Below are 22,618 nucleotides of genomic sequence, written 5' to 3' on the forward strand. Positions count from 1 at the left end.
TGCTTTTCTGCAGATTATTTTTTTGGTAAATGGCTTGTGTAAGACTACAGAAAGTTCTGATACGACATCTGCTCCGCGTGCACCTGGTAGGAAGCAGAAAAGCAAATGTCACCTCTGGATGGGTAAGGGATGGGATGAGAAGCTCATGTTCAGATTATGATAATGTTTCTTTAGAACCTGGGATGTGACATGAGCTAAAATAGTAGGGGCAGTACTGTTCACCCCATCTAACAAAGAATTTTGCAGAATTTGAGGGGATTTGGATGGGATGTCAACATGAGACACTGGGGAGGTATCAGAGATTAGAGAACTTAAAATGTTGGTGAGGGTGGAATAAAGGAAGCTCTGAGTACATGGGAAGTTCTTATTCTGAAAGACTGAGAAGAGGCTCCTGGCTGGGGAGCAGCCGTAGTGACTGGGACGTAGTGCTTTTATTTTGAAGTATTATTTTGAAGTACTTGCAGGTGATGGGGGGTGGGGTAGGAAATGGCCTTTTGAAATCTTAAGAATTGCTGTGTTCCTCCTGACCATCTGGGAACTGCAAATAAAAAGGAATAAATTCTTCAGTGTCACGGATAATTTGAAATGGGATTGCGTAGGTCTCTAACAGGTACTCCAATACCTCTTTTAAGCCTTTCTCCTTTATTAAAGCAAAGCATCATGGTAGGGGGGGGGAAATACCTTTTTATTCTTTAATATTCTCCTGTTTAGTCTTCCTTTCTGTTCATGTAGTACTAGAAGAAAGGGATCTAATAAAGGCAGGTACAGTAAGAGTTACAGCATGTCAATCTTTTACAGTGGAGCAGGAGATTATGACCTGGGCTTTTGGTTTCCCATTCTTAACTTCTGCCACTGACCTATTTTGTGATGTGGAATTATTGCATACCTTGGTTTCTTCATTTTCCCCCTTCCATCCTCTGATAGTTTGAACTTGGAATGAAGCTTACTGAGGTTATGAGTGTTTCTTATTATGTATACGGACAGCGCTGAGAGCAGCAGGGCCTGATCTTCGTGGAGTCTGTTCTTTCTGCTAGCAAGCTAGAAAGAAAGGACATCCCCTGGGAACTGTGTCATGCAGTACAAGTGCTTAGATAAATTAGATCTCCCTCTCGCACCCCACCAAATCAAGTAAACCTAATGGTACGTTTTGGGACCTGGCAGAAAAAACCTTGGTCTAGTTTATCATTATTTTAGGTAGCTTGTGTGTGATGGGTGAAGCTTCAGAAGACAGAAAAAGGGCACGCAGAGGCAAGAAGGAACAAAATTTTAAGCCAATGAATTGATCTTGAATTTTCAGAAAAATTTTGGAACAATTTAACTGTTTCTGATCACCTGGAAGCAACCCTGATGACGATAGCCAACATGAATTTGCAAATAATAAATTGTTAGACCAATCTAATATTTTTGTCTGTGTGCGTGAAATTAAAAGGCCTTGCGTGTAGTGGAAAAACTTACTTACTGTGTATTGTAACTTTTATTAAGGTTTTTAAGGTTTCAATGCCTTGTGGCTGGCATTCTCTTAAACAAGGTAGGAAATATTGACTAGATGGAAGCTACTGTAAATTCAGTGCACAAGCTTGGTTGGAAGATCATACACAGAGGATAGTTACCAGTGGTTCACTTTCCACATGGCAGGATATCTTATTATGAGATCTGCGGAAGCCTCTGCCGGTTGAATACTGTTACATATTTCCATTAATGAGCATTCTTGTTAAACCCATCGATGACCCCAACTTAGGAGGTGTCCAGCTATGCTCATCTTGTAGAGAACAAGATGAGAATTTAGGAGAATCTTGAGAAATAGAAGAAATGATTTGGAAAAAAGAGTTAGGGTGCAGCTCTTTAAAACAGAAGATTTTATGTAGGAATCCTCAGCTATGCAAATACAGCATTAGGAATACCTGATGTGCAGGGTCGCGCAATAAAGCATAAACTGAGGAGGAGATAATGTTGCAGTGCTGTGCACAAAAAGAAAATGCTGCACTGGGTTTTATAAACAGGAGAACCACCTGAAAAAAATGTGTGAATTAATCCTTTAGTTTCTTTTGATGCTTGGAAGACTATATTAGCAGGAGCTCTGAGGTGTGCTTTAGAGGCTGCGCGCTCCTAAAATCGGTTAGACCCACTGGAGAGAGCCCAGAGGAAAGCACTGAGAATTGCTAGAAGCTGAGAAACTAAAAACAGTTAGAAGTAATAACATGGCCTGCAAGGAAAGCTCAAAATAAATGGTAAATGAAGAAAGACAGACCTAAGTCTTAAAGTACGTAAAAGGCTGTTGTAAAAAGGTAGGGAGTGCGTGTTCCTGTCCATAGTGCATAAGCTCTGTTGAAGTAACGCATTTAAATTGCAGTACAGGTGGCTTAGGCTACACTTAAGGAAGACTTTTCAGCAGTGGGGAGTGACGCACTAAACACGTTCATTGCCTTTGAAAATTGTAGAATTCCAGCACTGGAAGTTTTAGAAAGTTAGATATTTGCTGTCAGGAGTGATGTAAGTATAGTTCATCCTGTTTAAAAAAAAAAAAGGAAGAAGAAGAATAAAAAATCCTCAGTTGCTTAAAACTATTAATTGGAAGAACATCTTGGAGTTTCTAGGACCTCATGTTCTCACTTTTATCTGTAGATCATTTAACTTGTTCTTTAGTGTCTCATTATCTACGTTTGTTTCTTTTCTTTTTATGGTACTAACTGGTATTCTCGTCTTCCCTTCCATGCTCTCTTGTTTCTGCCCATTTCACCTCTTAGTTCAAATGTAGCACAGAAAAACAATTGCTTGTCTTTCGTGAGTTAGATGGGTGGGGGTTTGAACTTGTTTATACAAAAGTATACTCTCATAAATTACCCTTCTTGCTAGGGGTCAGTTTGTCAGATCCTCTTGTCTTGCCGGCATCTGCAGAGCTTAAGTTTTCTCTGCAGCTTCTCCCTTCCATCGCTACTTCTGATTTCCCTCTGAACTCTGTTTCTAGCTGGAACTGTCAAGTGAAACTGTGCATATCAAATATTGATTTATAGCTAATGCACGTTCTGCAACTTCTGTACCTAGTTATTTTGTTTGTCTGCAGGTTTTGGTCCCTTTTGTCTCGGGAATCATCAAAGTTTTTAACTGGAGGCTGTCAGTTCTCCACAGCTCCCGTTTTTGATGCTCTTTGCTTATTGGCCCTCTGAATTAGCAGCTGCCCTGATTTTTAAACCTTTTTTGAAGATCTGTTCTGCATTCTGATTTAATGTCAGCAGTTACCTCTGGTAGCTGTCCTGATCCTTCTGGACTTAGTCATCAGCTTCTGTAGTTTATTTTTCCCTTGTCAGCCTGATGCAAAGTTAAAATCTGGAATGCCCTTAAATGCTACATTTGGCACATTTTAGAATCTAGTAGATATGGGCAAGAAAACATCTAAGTCTTTGCAGTGTTTCTGAGTTAGTAGTAGGTATCCTGAAATGCGTTTACCGTTCCTTAGCTACCCTCCAGCAGTAGCAGTGTTAGGTTTGGAAGTGAGCATCTTAATTCCTGTTAGCATTTTGCCGGGTCAGTTTTGAGTGCTGCCTTCATTTGAATGTTGTTCACGTCTGTTTTTCTTGCTGTGTCAGTCTGTAATCTTTTACACAGCTTCTCTTTCTTTAATTTAAAGTTTTTTTTTTTTAACTTTGTTTGTTACTTCTCGTATTTTTTATTCACCTGTTCTAATGACTCTTGAGCCATTGCAGACAATAATAGAGCCTCTTTATAATTTAATTTTATCCAGATCACAGGGATCTAAATAGTAATTTTATGCACTTACCCATATGTTTTCCCAGGTTCAGGTAAATGTTTTAATTCCATGCAATCGCAAAATGAATGGTATCATACTGTCTGTTGGGCCTTTATTCCTTTTTTTCCAGAAAGGATGATATTGTCCAGGTTTGGTGAACAGAATCAAATTTCAGTTAAGGAATCCTGTGTAGCTAGTATTGGTACGCCACTCTACACAACCACCTGGAGCAAACAACCAAACTGCCTCAATAGAGGAAGATTGTTGGATTTCCAAAAATGGTCTGAGAGATCGCTTTCTGTTATTACTGAGTACTACTAGAAGTCATCTCTCTTTGTTTTGTTGTACATTTTATAATCAGAATTTACTTTTGACTCTCCTTTAATTGCATTATTAGAAACCTAGTTAGGAAAGAGGGGTTTTTAAAATTGCTTTTAGTACGTACGCTGCCTTCACTTTGTTGTTGGTTTACTTTGTCAAGCAGCGATTGCATATTGAACGCTTTTTTCGAAATTAAAAACACTTTGTTTCAGGGGTTAATCATGATCATTGATCCTTCTGCCTGTTTCATTGGATTCTTTACTTTTCATTTGTTAATTATAGTGTTTTTTTTTTTAATTGAGATTTTCTTAAGTGTTGGTTATGTTTCTTTCAGCTAAAAAATTTGAATGCCCTTCATAATTCATTGTCAAGTATAGCATGAAAAAATGGAGAAATACTCCAGGATTTGCTTGCCTTAACACAGGCCCGAATAAGTGTGCTAACACTGTCCTTTTACAAACAGCAGAATATTTCCATGGAAAAGTTAGGTACTCAGAAAAGATACATTTTGACATTACTTGTTACTATTTGTTAAGAGGATTTTGTTCCTTTTAGCACGCTTGGATGACTTTAAAGGAAAAGCATGTTTGCACTTATTTTATTGATTATCAGTTAACCAGATTTGCTTTGGATAAAATTTCATTTCTATATATATCAGTATTTATAGCGGAGTATTTACTGTTTGTATCCGTTTTCCTTACTGTGATTACCATTAGGGGAATTCCTTAGTGTTTTTCAGTAATTCCTATGACATTGAAAGTCACAAAAGTGAAACACTCAGGCAGAGAACCTGACTGTCTCTACAGAGTGCGATGCAGTACCTTTTTCTTTTCGTGAGGCTGTAGCAGGTCTGATGTCAGTCACTTCAGAGACCTTTAGACCTCAGTGCTCATTTACTGCTAAAATGTACCAGCTCTGCTCCTGCATTATGAAGATCATCTGTCAACACTTTGAGATATTCTCCTTTGTTATTAAGCTTGTGATGCTCTACACTGTCAGGTTTTTTGCCAATTATAGTTAAGGTACAATGGTGTATTCAGTGGATCAAAGTCTCACACTGGCGGTAGAGGAATGATTTGTAAGTCTTTATTCATCTGAATTGTACAATAGAATACCTGAGGAATGCAAATAATCCCTCTAAGGACTCAATAGAAAAGCTGTTAAAATGACAGTCTAGGACTATTATTATTCTGAATTGGTGTTTTAGCCAAAGTAATTATTTCTTATCTTGTTGTTCCACAATAGTTCTTAGTTTATTAGTTATGATGACCATATTTACCAAACAGGATTTGAATCCAATTTTAGACATTACTTTTATGCTCATTTTACTTTTTCGAGTTTGTATGTTTCATTCTGTCTTTCACTCGGTACACTATGTAATTAGTCTGGAAACTTCAATGTTAGATATTTTCTTAGGAAAAAAAGATGTGCACAGATGTTGGAGTACACTTATGAATAGCAGATACGTTTCTAGATAGATTGTATGTAGAAGGTCAGCATTTATAAGCTGTGAACTTTGATATCCAGTTTGTTAGCCAAAATAAATTGGTTAACCATAAATGTCAATTTTAGAAGTGCTGTTAATGTCACATGTGATTTCAGAAATGCACCTTAATTGTGATTTTTAGTTCAGACACTTTGGAAGGCAATAATGTTTCAGTATCAGCCTTGGTTACCAGACTGTATTTTCATTGGATAACTGGAGGAAAAAAAAAAAGATTTGTATAATGAGGATTGAAAACCACTGATGGGGTATTTACATAAGTAAATGATAGAAGACCAGCCTTGTATAACAAATGTGTGAAAACTGTTGAGTGAACTTTTATATTCTTTGTCCCATCTAAAGCCCTACTCAGTGGGCCATGCACTTAATCTCATAATAGCTCTGATCCCCTGCTATTTTCTTTGACAAATGTGTGTTGATGAACTTGTGGTTCAGTTCATTTTTTTCTGAAGTGACATTTGCATTGATTATTTAAAGGTTTGCAGGCCACAGTTTCAAAGCACTTTACTATAATAGCAGTTAAAACCTTAGTCTAAATCTTGGAGATTAGCAGGACTAAGAAAAAGAGCTCAGCAAGCATGAAACCTTATGCTGTGTGGTGGGTGCTTCAGGTCTGAAACATCTACAGCACCCAAGCTGTAGTCTGTGCTTTGTGTCTTAGTATATGTACTGTGCTTTATATCTTAGCGTAGTTTATTGCTGTGCCTGTTGTGTTTACTTGCTGAACGTACAGAGTTGCGATTCTTACCATTCACACCTGTTCAGAAATAGGGCCTTATAAATAACAATGAAGAGTCATCTGTCCTTCCAGGTAACTTAAGAATGTCTCCCTTCAATTTAAAGTAAATGTGAAAGTCATGAATGCGATGCCTGTGTTTAAACAAATACGAAAGTCATGAATGTGGTACCTGTGTTAAAAGACTGTTTAAAGATCATCTGTAGCTGCGAAGACTTTATTAAAAATTTTTGTGGGATATCAGACATTCAAAAAGTAGTACCATAAATCTGTAGCTCTAATTTTGTAGTTTCATTCAACTAAAACATTGTATTAGATGTGCAGCAAACTATTAATGATGCTGCCAGTTATTAAAGATGAGGAGAAATAAAAAATATATTTAAGAATAATGCTGGTATAATATCCAGAGATTTTGTCCTAGAGAGGTAATAGAAAGGTGAGAGAAACCAGTAGAAATATGTGGTCGTATATTCATTATTTATGGCATACTCCAAGATCAGTTGTCACAAAAAACAGGGTGCTGCCTGCTGTCCGGGAGTTTGTGTAGGGTTCTTTTCTGTCTACTAATACCGGCTGCTCCAGCCAATGAGAAAAGACACTTATTTAAAAAAAAAAAAAAGAAAAAAAAAAGAAAGGGTCAGAGGAACAACTAAAGACCCCCAGTTTTACCAAATGTTTGAGAAATATCACCTTTGTAAGTCTCATAAAAATGTAAATCCACACATCCTCAAAGTTTTATTCAGTTAGCATTTTAGCTTGCAGTATTTAACACCTACCAGAAACCTAGTTATTTTCTCAAATTATACCTATTTCTTATAGATTAAATGCCAAACAGAAACCAAGAAACAGTGAAATGTTAATGGAGTACACCTGAAGCAATTGCTGTCTGTTAATGCCTTGACCTTGGAAAGCAATACACAAAAAGATGGCATCATAAAACCGTGCAATTCTTATGAATATGTATGTGCTACTTGATAATAATGAATGTGGTACAGCCATGCATGCACTACAAGATAATGTTGTGCCCTTTGTTGTCTACAGGTTGATAAAAATTAAAGAGTGGGTGGACAAGCACGACCCGGGTGCTTTGGTCATTCCTTTTAGTGGGGCCTTGGAACTCAAGTTGCAAGATATGAGTGCTGAGGAGAAACAGAAGTATCTGGAAGAGAACATGACACAAAGGTTAATTAGCATTCATTTTCCCTACACTTTATTATCAACTATTTCCTTGCAGTAATTTAATTGCTTGCGCTGATAGAATAATAAATGACAGAGTAATTACCATTATAAAGAGAGAATCTTCTCCTTTCTTTACCATGAGACAGAGTGAAAAGATTTATTTTAAATTAAGTTTTTAACTGTCATCTGTCATCTCTGTACAGTGTTTTAATTATAACATAGGTATTAGTTATGTATATTTTTGAGAAGAAATGATCACCAAAACTGTTTCGTCCTCCATGGGGAATAAGGATGGTGGAGAAAATTTTACCATAATTTTCTGAAGAACTGTAATAAATTGTTTCGATATTGAATTTCAGTCAGACAGTTTGACCTAGAGTCCTGAAAGTTGCGTGAGACCAAAAGTGCTGCTTGATAGGGCAATTTAAATTTATCCCATATTTCTGTGTCCTGCAAAACAAACAAATCAAAATACTGTCTTTATGATGATGCAGTAAAAAAGTAATTCTAAAGAGAGTTCAAAGAAAAGGCTACTCTCTCTATTGCTATGTGTAAGAGTAATTCCAGCGTCTTCAAAATATGTGTGGCTTTTCCATGTAAATTGATTACTTGAGGCATTTAGCTGGGTTTTGTGTATATGTTCAATGAATCGGATTCATTTTTTTTTCAGTGCTTTAGCAAAGATCATTAAGGCTGGATATGCGGCACTCCAACTAGAATACTTTTTCACTGCAGGCCCAGATGAAGTGCGTGCATGGACCATCAGGGTAAGATTCATACTTATTCATCAGCTATATCCAGTTCCACACTATTGAATTCAGATTGATATCACTGACTTTGAAGTTTGTCATGGTGGCGGTTAGCTAGTCATTACAGATGAGGTTTTTGTCCAGGATAACTTTAATTATTTGTGAGCTGCTGAACAGTGAAAGTGGAGCTGCATTGATTGAGGCAGGTAACAATTGATTCTGCCTATTACATAGTCTGAATTTCTTCATCCTGTAGAATCTGTCTACCCTCCTCCTGTGGTCAGAGATAAGACGTACCAGTATTGTGCTTGCTTAATCTGTGTGACTGGGTTTGTCTGCAGTGAAATTGATGTTGCTTTTCATTTTGTATTCACTAAGTTTGTTTGGGTTGCGGGTGGTTCATTCCTCCTTTGCTTTGCTCGGATTACATTTTCAGCAATAAAAGCAATATAACATCATTATACTCCTCATGGATACACAGTTGGGCTCCAAAACCTAAAATCAGTGTGTAATAATTCAGGTCTTTTACTGACTTTAATTTTTAGACCTAGTTCATTTTGGTAGTTTTATATGTTTATCCAGTAACTTATGTAATGCCTACAATTATATTATGTATTTTAAATATTGATGTAGAATGATTACAGCCATAGAGATTGACTAATTTATTCCCAGAGGACAGTAAGAGCTGAGCTGTAGTAGTTTGCTTTTGAGTGTAAATACATTATAATATAAAGCTTAATATTGAAAAATATTTTGAAATGCATATAGTTATAAGCTCCATCTTATAAAAATGTCAACTTCTGGAGGTGCAAATCTGTCATTGAGCTTGTATTTGTTGTATCAATGTATTTCATGCTGTGCAGTGAATTTCAGTGCTGTTTTAATTTCATTTCAAAGGAATTAATTTGTTTTCATTAATCACTATAATTTCTAGTAAACCTGTGTTTTTAGTTAGTATTGCTAATGTATATGTATATATTCATGTATATATTTCAGCATGTTAAGCTTATTTTTCTAAATGCACCTTTTTTTTTTTGTCTTTTCATCTCCATCTCCTTTTAAGTGACAACTCCTAGCTCAAATCCTTGAAATAGCTACCAAAATAACATGAAAGCACAAGTTCTTGTTGTTCTGATTTTTTTGTCGTAGTTTTTAAGAGCACGTTCTGAAACTCCAATGTTTTCAGTAGGAGAAATGCTTGCTCTTTATTAGAAAATGTGAAAGCTGGTTTATCTTAAGACTGATTGCAAGTATCTTTGATTTAATGTGCAAAGATATTTAGTCAGGTAAGCATCAGTGAGTAGCCATATTAACCCAATACATCTTTTATTGTAAAAACTGTGCTTTACAGTGTCAGACTCCTTAGCACTTTAACATGCTTTATTAAGCAGCCTTTAGGTCACCATTATTTCTCAAATTTCTTTCCATGGTTGTGTGTGCACAGAATGTATGCCCTTGTAATTTAAGGCATGCAGTTATAATGCATTCTCTTCTACTGTATAAACTTAAATTATCTTATAATAGTTGCCTGTGATTTTATATTTTTAATTGCTGAATTTGTTGACGTTTTGACAAAAATGCTCATTTTGTTCTTACTAAAATTCTTCTGAAATAAAGATATGCTAATAAAAAAGGGCTTGAGATTCATAAATTATATTTGATTACAAATGTGGATCACCGGTGAATGTTATCATTTAACTGAAAGAAAGGGAAAATTTATTTGGGCATAACTAAAAGTCTTGAATAATTCAGCTTTTATTTAAAAATCTTTATTTTCCTCACTTTCTGTGTGAAGAGCTAGGGATCGAAGTGAATCCCACAACAAAACACAATCATAGCTTCTAAAATCAATACTGCTGTTGATACCTATTAGGAAAAAACAAAGCTATTCTTTAATATCGGTTGCTTTATCTGTGGCCAAGTATCTATCTCTATGTCCCAATACTGAGAATTACCTAGCTGTATGCCTGACATTTTAACTGATGTGAAACAAAGTTTCAGCACATCCTGAAACCATATCAAAAAGGAGAAACCTCTCTCCTGCAATCAGTCGTCTTAAATGCAATTAATTTTCTTTTGGTCTTTCCTTTGACAGAAGGGGACGAAGGCTCCTCAGGCAGCAGGAAAGATTCACACAGATTTTGAAAAGGGATTCATTATGGCTGAAGTAATGAAATATGAAGATTTTAAAGAAGGAGGTTCAGAAGCTGCTGTCAAGGTGAGCTCCCCATCATTTTCTTCTTCTCCCTTCATCCATGTAGACCTTTTTTCCATTTTAAGTCTATTTTTCATGGGGAAGAAGTTCCTGATGGTATGTGAATCTAACAGTCACCTCTAGCAATAGACCAAAGATCTATTGTCTAGTTAGGAGAGAATTCAAATGCAGAAACTTAATTAACAAGGATGCAACTATTTTATCCAAGGTATGACATTTCATGGACTAAATGTCGACACTAAGACCCAATGCTGTGCTTAGAATTGTCTAAGTTTATATATTAGTGTTCAGATTTTAATAATCTTTCAAATGAACTTGTTTCTAAAAAAAATCAAATTTTTAAGATGAGATAGTAGATTTTAAAATTACCTTTAAAGGAAATGCAAGAAACACAGAAAATCTTTTTCTTCTAATAACTTATCATCTTGGTTTGAGTTTGCAGTAAAGGTATTGCAAATGTCTGATGCCAGTGTTTAAGAAAATATTTTATTACAAAAATGTACTATTGTTTTTTAGGACTAGTGGGTTCCACTCAGACTCTGATAGGTATAATTAAAATTTACCATTTTCAATATTTAGTTCAATGGCACTTGGATGTCTTATCCAAAAATACCGTGCCTTCCTCTGATTGTTCAGGGTGCTAGCAATAATTGTATGTAGTCCAAGAAAATATATTACAGTAGGTGATGTTTTCTAGCTACTACCAAATAGATTGTGACGAAATACTTATGTTTTTAAATAGTAATGAAAAACTTTTTTTTTTTTTGAGCTTACACTTTTTTGTAGTTATACTTCTATTAAGATGAGTTTTATCTGCTTTCTCAACACTAGAGGGCAGAGACTGATTGGGTGCCCAAAGTTGTGCCCTTCTTATAGCTGATAAATTAGATCTGATCTGGAGTTATTAAATAGGAAATGAACTTGTACGTGGCAAATAAATGTCATAAGAAAAGCTGTTCTACTCAGTGTGGTTCTCTTATTTAGATACAGAAAGTTCCCTTTGTTTCATATGCATTTAATGGATATTGTATTTCTCATTTGGCATTTTTGATGTTTTATTAAGATTTGTATTTCATGAAGTTGTAATTACAAAGAACATTAATTAGATTTAATCCATGTCAGTATTTGAAGGTTCCTACTATATTATGTTAAAGAATTTAAAAGGTTCAGCTTTATTGTTTGCTATTTGAGAGCTTGCAAGGTATGCAAAACTATGATTTCAGATTTAGCTTATTCTCAGTGGTATCACTAAGGAAGATCATACTGAGCAGCGGGACTTTAATAGGTTTGTTTGAACCCCAGGAAGCGGGGGGGGGAAAAATCCCAGTATAATTGGTTCGTTGTGGCATGCGAACTGTCTTATAGAAAGGGAAGTAGAGTTGTAGTTGCAAAGTAAAACCACACCTATAAATAAATCTAATATTCTGTAGTCAGAAACCGCTTTATGTAACCAAGGTTCAAATTTTGCCGGCAACAATTTTTTTTAAATTCAAATCTGAGTATTCCCCTGAGAAGCTGCTGCATTGGTTAATATCTGTTAAATTAATCTATAAGTATTTTGCTTGTATGTTTCGATTTGATTTTCACAGTATAAGATTCCAGACAACAGGCTTCGGTTTTCGAATTATATTTAATGGCTCGATTTTCATTCTTTTGAGGTATCTGTAAGAAGCGTATTTGCAATTGTTACACAATTCTTAAACCAAGGTTAAAAAAATACCTTGCTCTTAGAAAAAAGCATTCTCTTACGCCAATCCTTTCTAATTTGCATTTAATACAATGTTTCATGCTATACACAGTACTAATTACTTGTGTATTGCTGGTAAATTTCAAAATTAAATTTGGGAGCTTTTAGGAGTCAACCGAAATAACAGCGGTAATGGGAGTTGCTTGCTTTGTATGTTATCAAGTTGATCGATTTTTAAGTTTGATTTTGTGTGTGTCTAACACCAGTACAGCATAACTAATTTAATGCCAGTGCTGTGAACTATACACTGAATAGCTCTGTGTGGGCTTTGTAGTCTACAGGGATATCACATTATTAGCAATCATATCTGCTTAGGCAAAGCTGGCTTCTACAGATGGCTGCTTTCAAGTGCAAATGAACTGGTTAGACGTGTCTTGTTTAATACATACTCAAGATTCACAAATGGGTATTGATTTTTTCAACCAGTGTTTCTGATAGCAATGGAAATGGATTAAATGGTCTCTAGAGAATTTAAAGGAACACTGTCACTTTTAATTAACTGTAAAACTGGTAGCAAAAATACATAAACTTGTATTAGTGCATTGAAATGTATTCAATTAAAGAAGTCTGTACCACTTTAACAATTGGCAATGATGTGCTAAAAAAAAATCCCCATTTTTACTTTGTGAGGGTCAGGTTTTTCTGCATATGTTTGTGAATAATATATATATTTGCCTGTGCAATGTCTGTGTACCTGTGCCTGCAGCCTACACTTGATGATGAATTTACAGCACTGTTTTATTAGTCTTTATGCCATCAATTAGTCTAATTACTCTTGACTTTGAGCATTATTAGGATCTTCAAAGGAAAGAACTACTAAGACTACTTGAGAGCAAACCTTTTATAGTCTGAACAAATTTCCGGGGGAAAAATACAAAAACATTTGTAAGCTCTTATTTATTATTTATTAATAGTGTCACATGGGATCAGGTCAATTACTAGTGCACTAAATGTTTATAAATAGGCTGTTTTATCTGAAACTTACTCTAAGTTAGCATCGCTGATGACACCATTTAAATTAGGAATGACAGCAACAAGATTATTGAGCCTCTAAATTCCTAGACAGCAATATGGGGAACGTGTTGCTTTACAGAGCAGGTTTTGTGAAAGAAAGGTGTCTAAGTTAACTGTGTACCATTAATCTGATCTGTTCTACTGTAACTAAGGTCATTAGTTAACAGCTTTCCTGTAATGGGATCTTAGCATGCCACCACTGCGATAGCGTCGTTGAGAATAATGGCACAGGGAGGTCTTGCATGGAAGCACTTTTTCCTGCCAAAGAAAACTTCAAAACAGCAAGGGTTATTGAACTAAAGCAGAAGCTCTCAACTTTTCTGTATTGTAGATCACTTTTAAAGATAAATGTTCCCATAGACCATCTCCCGCCCAGTCTCTCAGTCCTAATGCTACAGCTTCTCTGTAGCCTCTATAATACTAGGTTTAATTACAATGATACAAAGACAGACAATGTAACAGTGAATTCCCATGCACAGAGTACTGATACTTTATAATAGAGTCCATGCCTATTTTCTGCTCTCCTCAAGTATAGCATTTTCATAACAAATTTCCTTTTTGTGTCTTTGGTTTGTATACCTTCTTCTGTATCCTGGTTTCACAGCCTACCTGATGTTCTCTCTCTTCTTTTGGTACCTGTATCGTAAGCAAATTTGTTCTAAAGGAAGTTTTTAACAGAAGCACTGAGGCAGTACTTGAGGCTCCCCAGTCCTTCACTGTCTGTGCATAAGCAGACAGGAGAGCCCTGCTCAAAGTGTGAGACATGTCCAGTTGCAACTTTTTGCATAATGTTCCCATCTTTAGTTTCAACAATACTTGTTCATCCTTTGCTGGAAGCAGCGCAGAGATGTCCACATGCAAGTTTGATAGCCATACAGCAAACTGTTATGGGTTGCCCTTTCTAGAAATACTGTTTAAATTCCTGTCACCATCTAAAGATATTTTTATCTTATCAACTAAAGATATTTTTAGAGGAAGAAATAGCCTAAAAACTAAAAGAAAAATATTTGAGTCTCCTTTTTCTTACAATTTGACAAGGTTTACAGAAAGGTACTGGATTTATCACTATATGGAGCTGACGGCATTTAGGCTCCACCAGTTCAGTGAAGACTGAATTATTTTTACATATGTCTGATACGTATGTGAAACTAAAATTTGTCAAATTGAGAAGCATTATGAATGTCTAACTCTAAAGTGAAGTAGTACCATTTCTTTACCAAAATATATTTAAGTAGTTACAAGTTGGAAATACTCTAAAATGTTTAATGAAATGACCTGTTCTCATTCTGTCCGTTCTGTTTGCAGGCTGCTGGAAAATACAGGCAACAAGGCAGAAATTACATAGTGGAGGATGGAGATATTATCTTCTTTAAATTTAATACACCTCAACAACCCAAGAAGAAATGAATATCAGATGATGTTCATTGCTCAAAAATAAACTGTGTTGCTTCAAAAAGCATATAAATTTTATTTAGGATGGAATATCTGGAAACAAAAAACATACTGTTTCTACCTAGGGAACCCCCCCCCTCCACCCCAATGAAATTATTCTTGTTTGTTTTGAATTAAAATATGGCACCTCCAGCGAACATACAAGTTCACTGAATGTGAACAGCTTTGCATTTCAAACGATTAAGACCCTACTCCAAATTGTAGAAGCTTTTCAGGAACCATATTACTCTCATGATACTTCATTAATCTCCATCATGTATGCCAAGCCTGACACGTTTGACAGTGAGGACAATGTGGCTTGCTCCTTTTTGAATCTACAGATAATGCATGTTTTACAGTACTCCAGATGTCTACACTCAATAAAACATTTGACAAAACCAGCCTTGGTGTGTTTGGGGATGTCTGTATTGACTGACTGTGGTGTGCTGAATGCGATACGGCACCTGGTGGATGCTGATTACAGAATTTTAAGACGTGTATGATACAGTAACTGGCAGTGTGGGGCAGCTGCAATTGTATCTTGAAAGTGAGTCTTTCATGGGAATCAGAAGATTAGGATGCCAATGATTTGTCTCAGAAAAGTTAATGAATTTGTAGGTGGGCATTCACCGAAAGATGATAGTAAGGATAATAAAAAGGATACAGTGTAAATGATTTTTACAGGAGAGAGCAAATATATGTAGAAAAATCGCATTATCTTCTGAGACTGAAGCTTTTTTGCTCAAATCATTTTTCAAAAGCATTTAATGTCTTGAAATTATTAAATTGTGGAGGCTGGAACAGTGGTGCCTGATGTTGAGTGTTGTCCTCCCAGGCCAGGTTTTCAGGCCAGTGGAGGGTGACACAAATAGTGTTGTGAAGGAAGAGGTCGCGCTGTGCTGGCAGGTAGGTTGTTCTGCCGAAATGAGGCTGCACTGTGAATACTGTTCCCCTCTTAACCGTGAGGGAGAGCTAATCTCTTTGAGTAACAAAGAAGAATAAGTTGTTGCCAAAATAAAAGTTTGTACTTCTAATGCAAGCCGTAGAATTGGCTATACGGCTGTATGTTATGGTAAAATAGCCTGCTTATTTTCTAAAGTGCCCACGCGTATGGTTTCCGTTACAGATTCACAGGGTCAGGGCAGGGAGAGATGCTAATGTTGCCCATAGCTTACTGGTGTGCCAGAGCTCTTACATTACTGTGATCAGTTTGCTTATTACAAACTTTGAAAATGTAACTTATCACTGGCAAACCTCCCTGCTGCGTTTTAGATACTGGGAGCACCAGTCATGTCCTGCTTAGAGACTTCTCCTGAGAAAGCTGCCTTTGAGCTTCATTGCTCTTTTCTGAAAGAGTAAGACACGAGTCAGTCAAAGGCATGAAGCTCATTGTCGAAAATCTGGCATCATGCCTTTAACAGAACTGACAAGAAAGAGGCAGGGCAGATGACTTCAATCCATAGCTGTTGGTTTTGTTTTAAAGAGCTTCTCCTTTTTTCATGGTGGCAGGAGAGGGGAGACTGTTTTGAAGCAGGGAAGTTAGCACTTCATATGCTTTGGAAACCTTGAATTTCTGTTTGGTATGATTTCCCTGGTACAGCTAGTATTTGTTCTTGTCATTATTTTGATGTTATGTAATTGAAAAAAGAGTAGGGCCACCCAATCTTTTGTTGGAAGTCAAATCCGAAAGGAAACGACCTGTCTGTTTGTCTTGCAAGTCAGCAAGGTGCTAGTAACAGAGAACAGCTCATGCTGGGTTTTAGGCGCAAAAAAAGGTGAAGTGAGAAGTGGAGTATAGGTGTTGGTGAAAGAGAAGTATTACCCCTTTACTGCAGTAACACTAACTGAAATATGTTGTCGTGTCCTATCTGAAATTCATTCTGGTTTCCAAAATATTCCCATGCTCCTTAATTATTACATATACATGAGGAAGTTGTTGGAAAGAAGGAAGGTACAATTAATGGGTTGCTTAGTATTGTTGCATCTTTTAATTACATTTAATAAGCCATATTTGTTGGAATTTGAATGTATATATTTCATGATACCTCCCTGTTCTAAAAATAAAAATTATTGAAAATTATTTTTATCAAAAACAAAGCAATTTTTGATAGGATTTTTGACGTCTATTACAGTATTCAGAAAACAGAAAATGAACTTAAAAATTTGCCACATCTTTAAGCATAGATTAAATTTATTTTAAAATTTATTAAAATAAAGTTTAAATTTTAATTTTATTTTAAAATTAAAATTTATTTCATAACATGATAAATGTGTTTCAGTTTATTAACTTGCTTGGATAGCTTATCTCTTCAGCTGTTTTAACTAATTCTCTTTTAACTACTGAAGCTAACTGATTATTTGAGAAGAGAAACAGAAGTTTTATTAAAAGAAAGAATATTCTGATAAGCTCTGTTAGTCCTATCACTGGTGACTTGCGGCAACTGCTGCATGAAACATGTACCATCTGTGTTTCTCTTCAGCGATTCTATGCATTTAAGATGTACAACGCTGAAAAACTTGTAGCTAAATGTAGCGTTTCAAGTGGTCTGTTTTAAGTACAACTGTGATTTAACTGAGGCCTAGCACTTATTATATATGCGTTTCAACTTGTACAGTTGATTCGAGGTGCAACTTCTCCATCCTACTCATGTTTGCTATGAAAGGTGTGAAATCTGTGGTGCATGCTCTTTACTAAGTCTAGATCACTCATACGAACTGAGGATGATGATGGCAAATAAAGGAGGAGATGTTTTGTTTCCTCAGCTGGAGAGGGGTGAGAAAGTATTTTGGGCACGTTTCTTCCAAAGCGTGGAAAGTAGGTAATTTTGCAGAGGAGGAGGAGGAGTCCTTAATTTCTACTGTTCTATCCCTTCTATTCTCCTTCCTCTTAACGTCTATTCCTCACTGCTGGTTAGCCATGACATTTACGGCATATTTATGGGATTAAACTAAACAAATGCTTGTGAAACAGGGACATCACTACTGCCTGCCTCCAAACTGACCAAAAATTAAGAGAGTGCCTGAGAATTTTGTAGACATGCGGACAACGATAGCGGTGTCTGCATTAGCAGTGGCGTGGCTCAGCAGGAGAGCAAAGCAGCCGGTGTGGAGGCCCTGGTGTTTCGCTGCGCATTTGAGGGGTTTGCCCCAGACTGCTTGTAGGCTGGTCCCCCGAGGAGTTGGAGTGCAGTTTTCACGTTGATCGCACCCTAGAGAACCGTTTGCATGCTCGGGCTCCTGTGCAAAGCTAAGCAGAGCAGTGTGTGTGTGTGTGTGTGTCTGGGGGAGGAGGTGTGACCAGGAGATTGACTTTGAAAGTACATTTCTGATCAAATAAAAACATTGCTGCAGACACATAAAGGGGCTCACTGCTCTCTTATTGGCAATGTCAACAACAACATATAGGGGGTATTTTATGTCTGGACGCTCCAAAATGTGATATTTCAGACTCTTAAGAACTGTGAAGAAGCACTGATGTTTAATTTTGAAGACTATTTGTACCCAAGGATTCCTCTCAGGTAGGATACAATTTTCTGTCCTAGTCAACATTTACCAGAACAGCACAAGGGGTGTAGGCTGGGGCTTAATATCTAGGTTAATGTATTGAATAAAATGTAAAATTCGTTGTTTCCACAGTATGTTACCTGAAGTAAAACATATAGTGGTGGTGCTCACTGTTCAGTGATGAACTCCTAGAAGAAGCCACTCAGCTGCCTGAAATTCAAGTTTGTCCTGCTACTTGAAAGTTAAAATAAACGTTTTGATAACATAAGGGCCAACAGGATGTAGATGGCCAACTATAAGCTGCCTATTTGAGCATCTTTATGGGATCAGAATATTTTGCAGCAGAATGAAGGATTTCAGTGTCTTCATAAATTCAGTGTTCAAGCTAGTGTGGATGGCAAGCTAAAACGAAAAAAGAGGTCCTTCTTTTGCATAGCTTCAGCTATGCACTTCGTGCTGCAAGATGTATGGATGCTGAAGGTTGGTAAGGATTCAGAACTGCTTGGACAAAGTCATGGAAAAAAGTGTCTTTGGAAAAATCTGTTAAAAGCAAATTATCACCTCTGCACCTGGAGAGTCCTTGAGTCACAAATTGCAGGAAGGTGGGGAATAGTTTGGGGAAAAAGTGCTATATGTTGCCGCTGGTTTTTTGTGCTGTTTCGAGGCATCTGTTGGCCACTGTCAAAAAACAGGATACTGGGCTAGTTGGGCCTATATCTGACCTGATCCAGCCACTCTTATGTCCTCTCCCAAGCAACCTTTCTTCAAAGGCCATCTCCAAACACTGGTAAAGAACGTGATCTGTTTAATATCTTTCTGCTAATGCATTTTTAATAGTCTCAAGAAGAAAAAAAAAATTATACTGGCTTAATTTCATGTTTTTCTCTTTCATTGACTCTGTTTAGCCCCCTAGAGGTTGTAGCATTATAATTGTTTTAAATTCTTTACCTTTTCCGAAGGATCCTTTCTTGCCTGCTGTAGGTTTCCATCCACCTTCCTCCCTTCCTCAGCCAAGTTCACTCTCATCTCTTCCCAGACTGCAGGATCTGGTTGGCCAAGGAGTTTGTGTGTTAGAGAGCCTGGTTCGAAAACACAATGTCATGAGCCCTATTTTCCTCTCTTTGCTCTCGCTGAACAAGTTTCCTGCTGTGGTGACTAGGCTGTGGCTGAGACCGCTTAGCCGAACACCTCTCCCTGTTGCATTGCCGCCAGCGGTGGCTGCCCAGTGGCGCCTGCTGCAGGCAGGAGCGCCCTGCCGAGAGCAATGTCCCCCTGCGCAGTGCTCCTGGGGGCCAGCCCCGCTGCCTGCTTCTGCGCCAACAAACACCCAAATAACCCCCTCAGCCTCAAATGCGTCAGTAATGCTTTTTCAGTGCTGCATTTTGGTATGTTCTTGTGACTGCCAGGCTTGTTTACGTGGTACTTGCAGAATTATATCGGTTTTTACATTGGCAGGTGGGCTTGACACTGAGCGCTGCACCTGTCAAGATACAAGGCAGGACTGCAAAATCGTACCCTGACAGCGGTGAGTATGTGCCCAAGTTATCAGTTTAAAAAATTAAGCTAAGTTTTAGCTTTTCACTCCATTCGTGAACTCAGCTCACAGAGGAGAGAAATCATTAAAATATATTAATTGTTTAAAACTAATGATCAGTTGTTTTAATTTTTACTCTCCCAATACTAATTCCATATGTTTGATTATGCTAATCCTATCATTTCCCTTCAATTAAACTAGGAAAGCCATTGGAGGCTTTGGAAAAAAAATCAAAGTAGTGGTATTCATCATAGTATTCTAATGGATTGAAATAGCTATGTGCTAGTTGGGCTTTTAAAAGTAAATTTTGTGTTTCAAGGCTGTCTTTGAAGCAGCTGCTTCTTGGCTTCTGTCTACAGGTAGTGCCAATTCCTGATCTAGGAGAACAGACACATATGGCAGCGTGTTGCATGTTGTGAAATAAGTTACATGTGTGTGCTTGCCATCATAAGGAGACGATCTGGTATGTGCCTGCTCATCAGAGCTCATCAAAGCACCGCACAGTTACAGAATTCCTGCAGCATTTTATTTTCTACTTGCAAAATGTATGTGCTCAGCACAGGGAAAAAATTTTAAACCACATAGAAAATAAAATCCTCTGCTGCTGTTGCAAGAGCATATGTGATGGGTAAGTAAATAAAATATGTGCATCCTCATCGCAGAAAGTAAGTAGGCCTGCAGACTTTGGCTGGTGAGCAGAAACAGGGGGCTCCTGGCCCTTCCGACCTCCACCGCTGCCACAGGGAGGCAAGCGCTTCGGCGTCGATCCTGGCGGGCAGGAATCCTGCACAACAGAAGGCGTTTTAAGAGACAGGTTAGGTGCACTAATTGTGTCCAAACAGGGATAAATAACATGCCCAGGGCTGTTCCTGTAAGGACGACAAGGGGAGCGCCGCTGTTCTGCCTTGCACCCGTCTGTGCCCAGAGCGATCCGGGCTGCTCAGCTGGGGCCGGGGCGGGGATGTGCGGCGCGGTCCGGCTCAGCTCTGCTGCCCGGCCGTCCCAGGCCTGCAGATGGCAAACTGCCTCCAAAGGGCAGGGTTAAGTCACTGCCCGACTCTTTTACCTTCTATCTCTTTTGCCTTATACCACTGCAAAAAAAATGGTTCAGTTGCTGTAATTTGGAGAGCCTGGTCGTGGGAGCAGGGAGGGGGAAAGGTTCGCGAAGGGGATGAGGGAAGCCTGTTTGTGAGGAGCTTCACCACCACGTGGCTGCGCAGAGGTGAAACAGCGTGACCCCAGATTAGATACCTGCTTCGGAGAACAAAGACAAAGAGCAAAAGTCAGACTGAAGCAAAAGGGTTCATAAAGTCTGATGTATGGTAAACATTTGATAATTTGAAGGGTAATAACATCCGCATTAGGAAGGCCGTTGTCCATATGAAAAGGCTCCTAGAAGGGTGCCAGCGCCCCGGGAAGGGTCCGGCTGAGAGCACCACATTTGCTTTCTGTTAGGAAAGCTCGCTGGTACCATGCGAGGGGAGAAGTAGCTCTTAGCAGGGGCTTTGGTGTTGTGGAAGGGCCGTGTTGCCAAATTTGTCAGCAAAAGAAGTGACGTTTGCTTTCCTTAAAAAATTGCATGCAAAGCCTGTTAGCTACTGAGGAGTTAACTTTTCTGAACTGGGAATCGTGTGCAAAGTACCACACTTTGGTTATAAATTCTGTTCAAGTTTCAAAGCACAGCACTATTGCAGGTAGCAATAGTAACATCAAACAGCCTTGATAAGATCAACAAATTACTAAGTATAATTGTTTGTGCTGGGGTGTGTGCAAGGAGATAAATAGCTCATAAATTAAACACTAGTGCCTGAGGGTGAGTCATTCATGGGTTCAGAGCTGTCCTAACACTCCTGAGCAAAAAATAATTTTCTCTTTGTTCAGTAATTATGCAGTTGCAGGTCTGAGATCAGCTGTCTTCCCTAGGTGCACTGGCAGGGATGGAGGGAAAAGCCAGCGAGTGCCTGACGTGTCCTATACGTTTATGAACAAAGTCCACTACTTGCCTCTGTAGTGGGAATATCCCGACCGAGGTACACTTCTTCAGAAAGATTTTGAATTAAATTTCAAGAGCAGTAAGAATGAAGACTTGCATAAAAAGGGAATAAAAACAGACTAAGGGTCAGTTTTTGCTTTGATAAATTGGCAGCACTCTTTTGGCTTCAGTAGAGCTGTACTAGTTTATGCTAGCAGAAAATCTGACCCAGACTGTATCAAAACCAACAAAAGCCCCGTGATGGCTGCTGCTAATGGTCCAGGCTAGTGCCTGTTTCTGAGAGGCACCTGCCACCTCGGACGCTGCTCCAGTAGGCGGCGGGGAAAGCGCGGAAGCCCTATCTATGGCTTGTGCGCTGTCACTCAGGGTCATTAAAGCCCCACGTTTGACTTCCTCATAAGACCCAAGTGAAGATCTTGTTCTAATCAGGGATTTTCTAAGGACAAGGAATTGTAGTGTAGTCTGTTATTGTAATAACATCATCTTGATCTGCTTTTATTTGCTAATGTTTTGCCAGTCATTAAATATTATTCTGCCAAATCGAGATAGAGATCCCACTGAGAAATTACATTTTTTGAAAATGCCGTGTAAATCTTACAGCTGTTGAGCACTGGTTGCTACTGTCTGCTCTGCTGATATAAACTTCAGGAGAGAACCTGATGTAACCTAGAGATTGTTTAGATCTTAAATAATCTTCACCCGATTTTGTCCGTAGAGTTTTGTGGTGTTGGAACAGCAGCGGGAATTCTTTTGGAGAAGGAAGAAAAGGAAGGAAGATAGTTTAAAGGATAGTTTTCTAAGGCATGCTCAGAAGTGAAATATGCTGTGACATGGAGACAGCTGCAACTGGAGCCGTCCCTGAGCAAGAGCACTGCAGTCAGAAGAGCTTTAGGAGAAAAATAAGATTCAGGTGTAGTATGAATGACTTGTAGAAATGCAAGGAGCT

At 38.0% G+C, this 22,618-nt stretch overlaps 1 protein-coding gene across 1 annotated transcript in view; it reads left to right on the plus strand.

Annotated features, from left to right (window-relative positions):
• OLA1 (Obg like ATPase 1) overlaps window positions 1-15,042 on the plus strand; it is a 108,817-nt gene extending 93,775 nt beyond the window's left edge. The window contains exons 8-11 of the mRNA XM_068948555.1: window positions 7,348-7,488; window positions 8,156-8,252; window positions 10,330-10,452; window positions 14,516-15,042. Coding sequence (XP_068804656.1) covers window positions 7,348-7,488; window positions 8,156-8,252; window positions 10,330-10,452; window positions 14,516-14,617 — 463 coding nt within the window. The 3' untranslated portion in view covers window positions 14,618-15,042. The remainder of the gene's footprint in view (window positions 1-7,347; window positions 7,489-8,155; window positions 8,253-10,329; window positions 10,453-14,515) is intronic.
• Window positions 15,043-22,618: the final 7,576 nt, after the last annotated feature.

Source organism: Struthio camelus, chromosome 6 (assembly GCF_040807025.1).
Source record: "Struthio camelus isolate bStrCam1 chromosome 6, bStrCam1.hap1, whole genome shotgun sequence".
Lineage (NCBI taxonomy): Eukaryota > Metazoa > Chordata > Aves > Struthioniformes > Struthionidae > Struthio > Struthio camelus.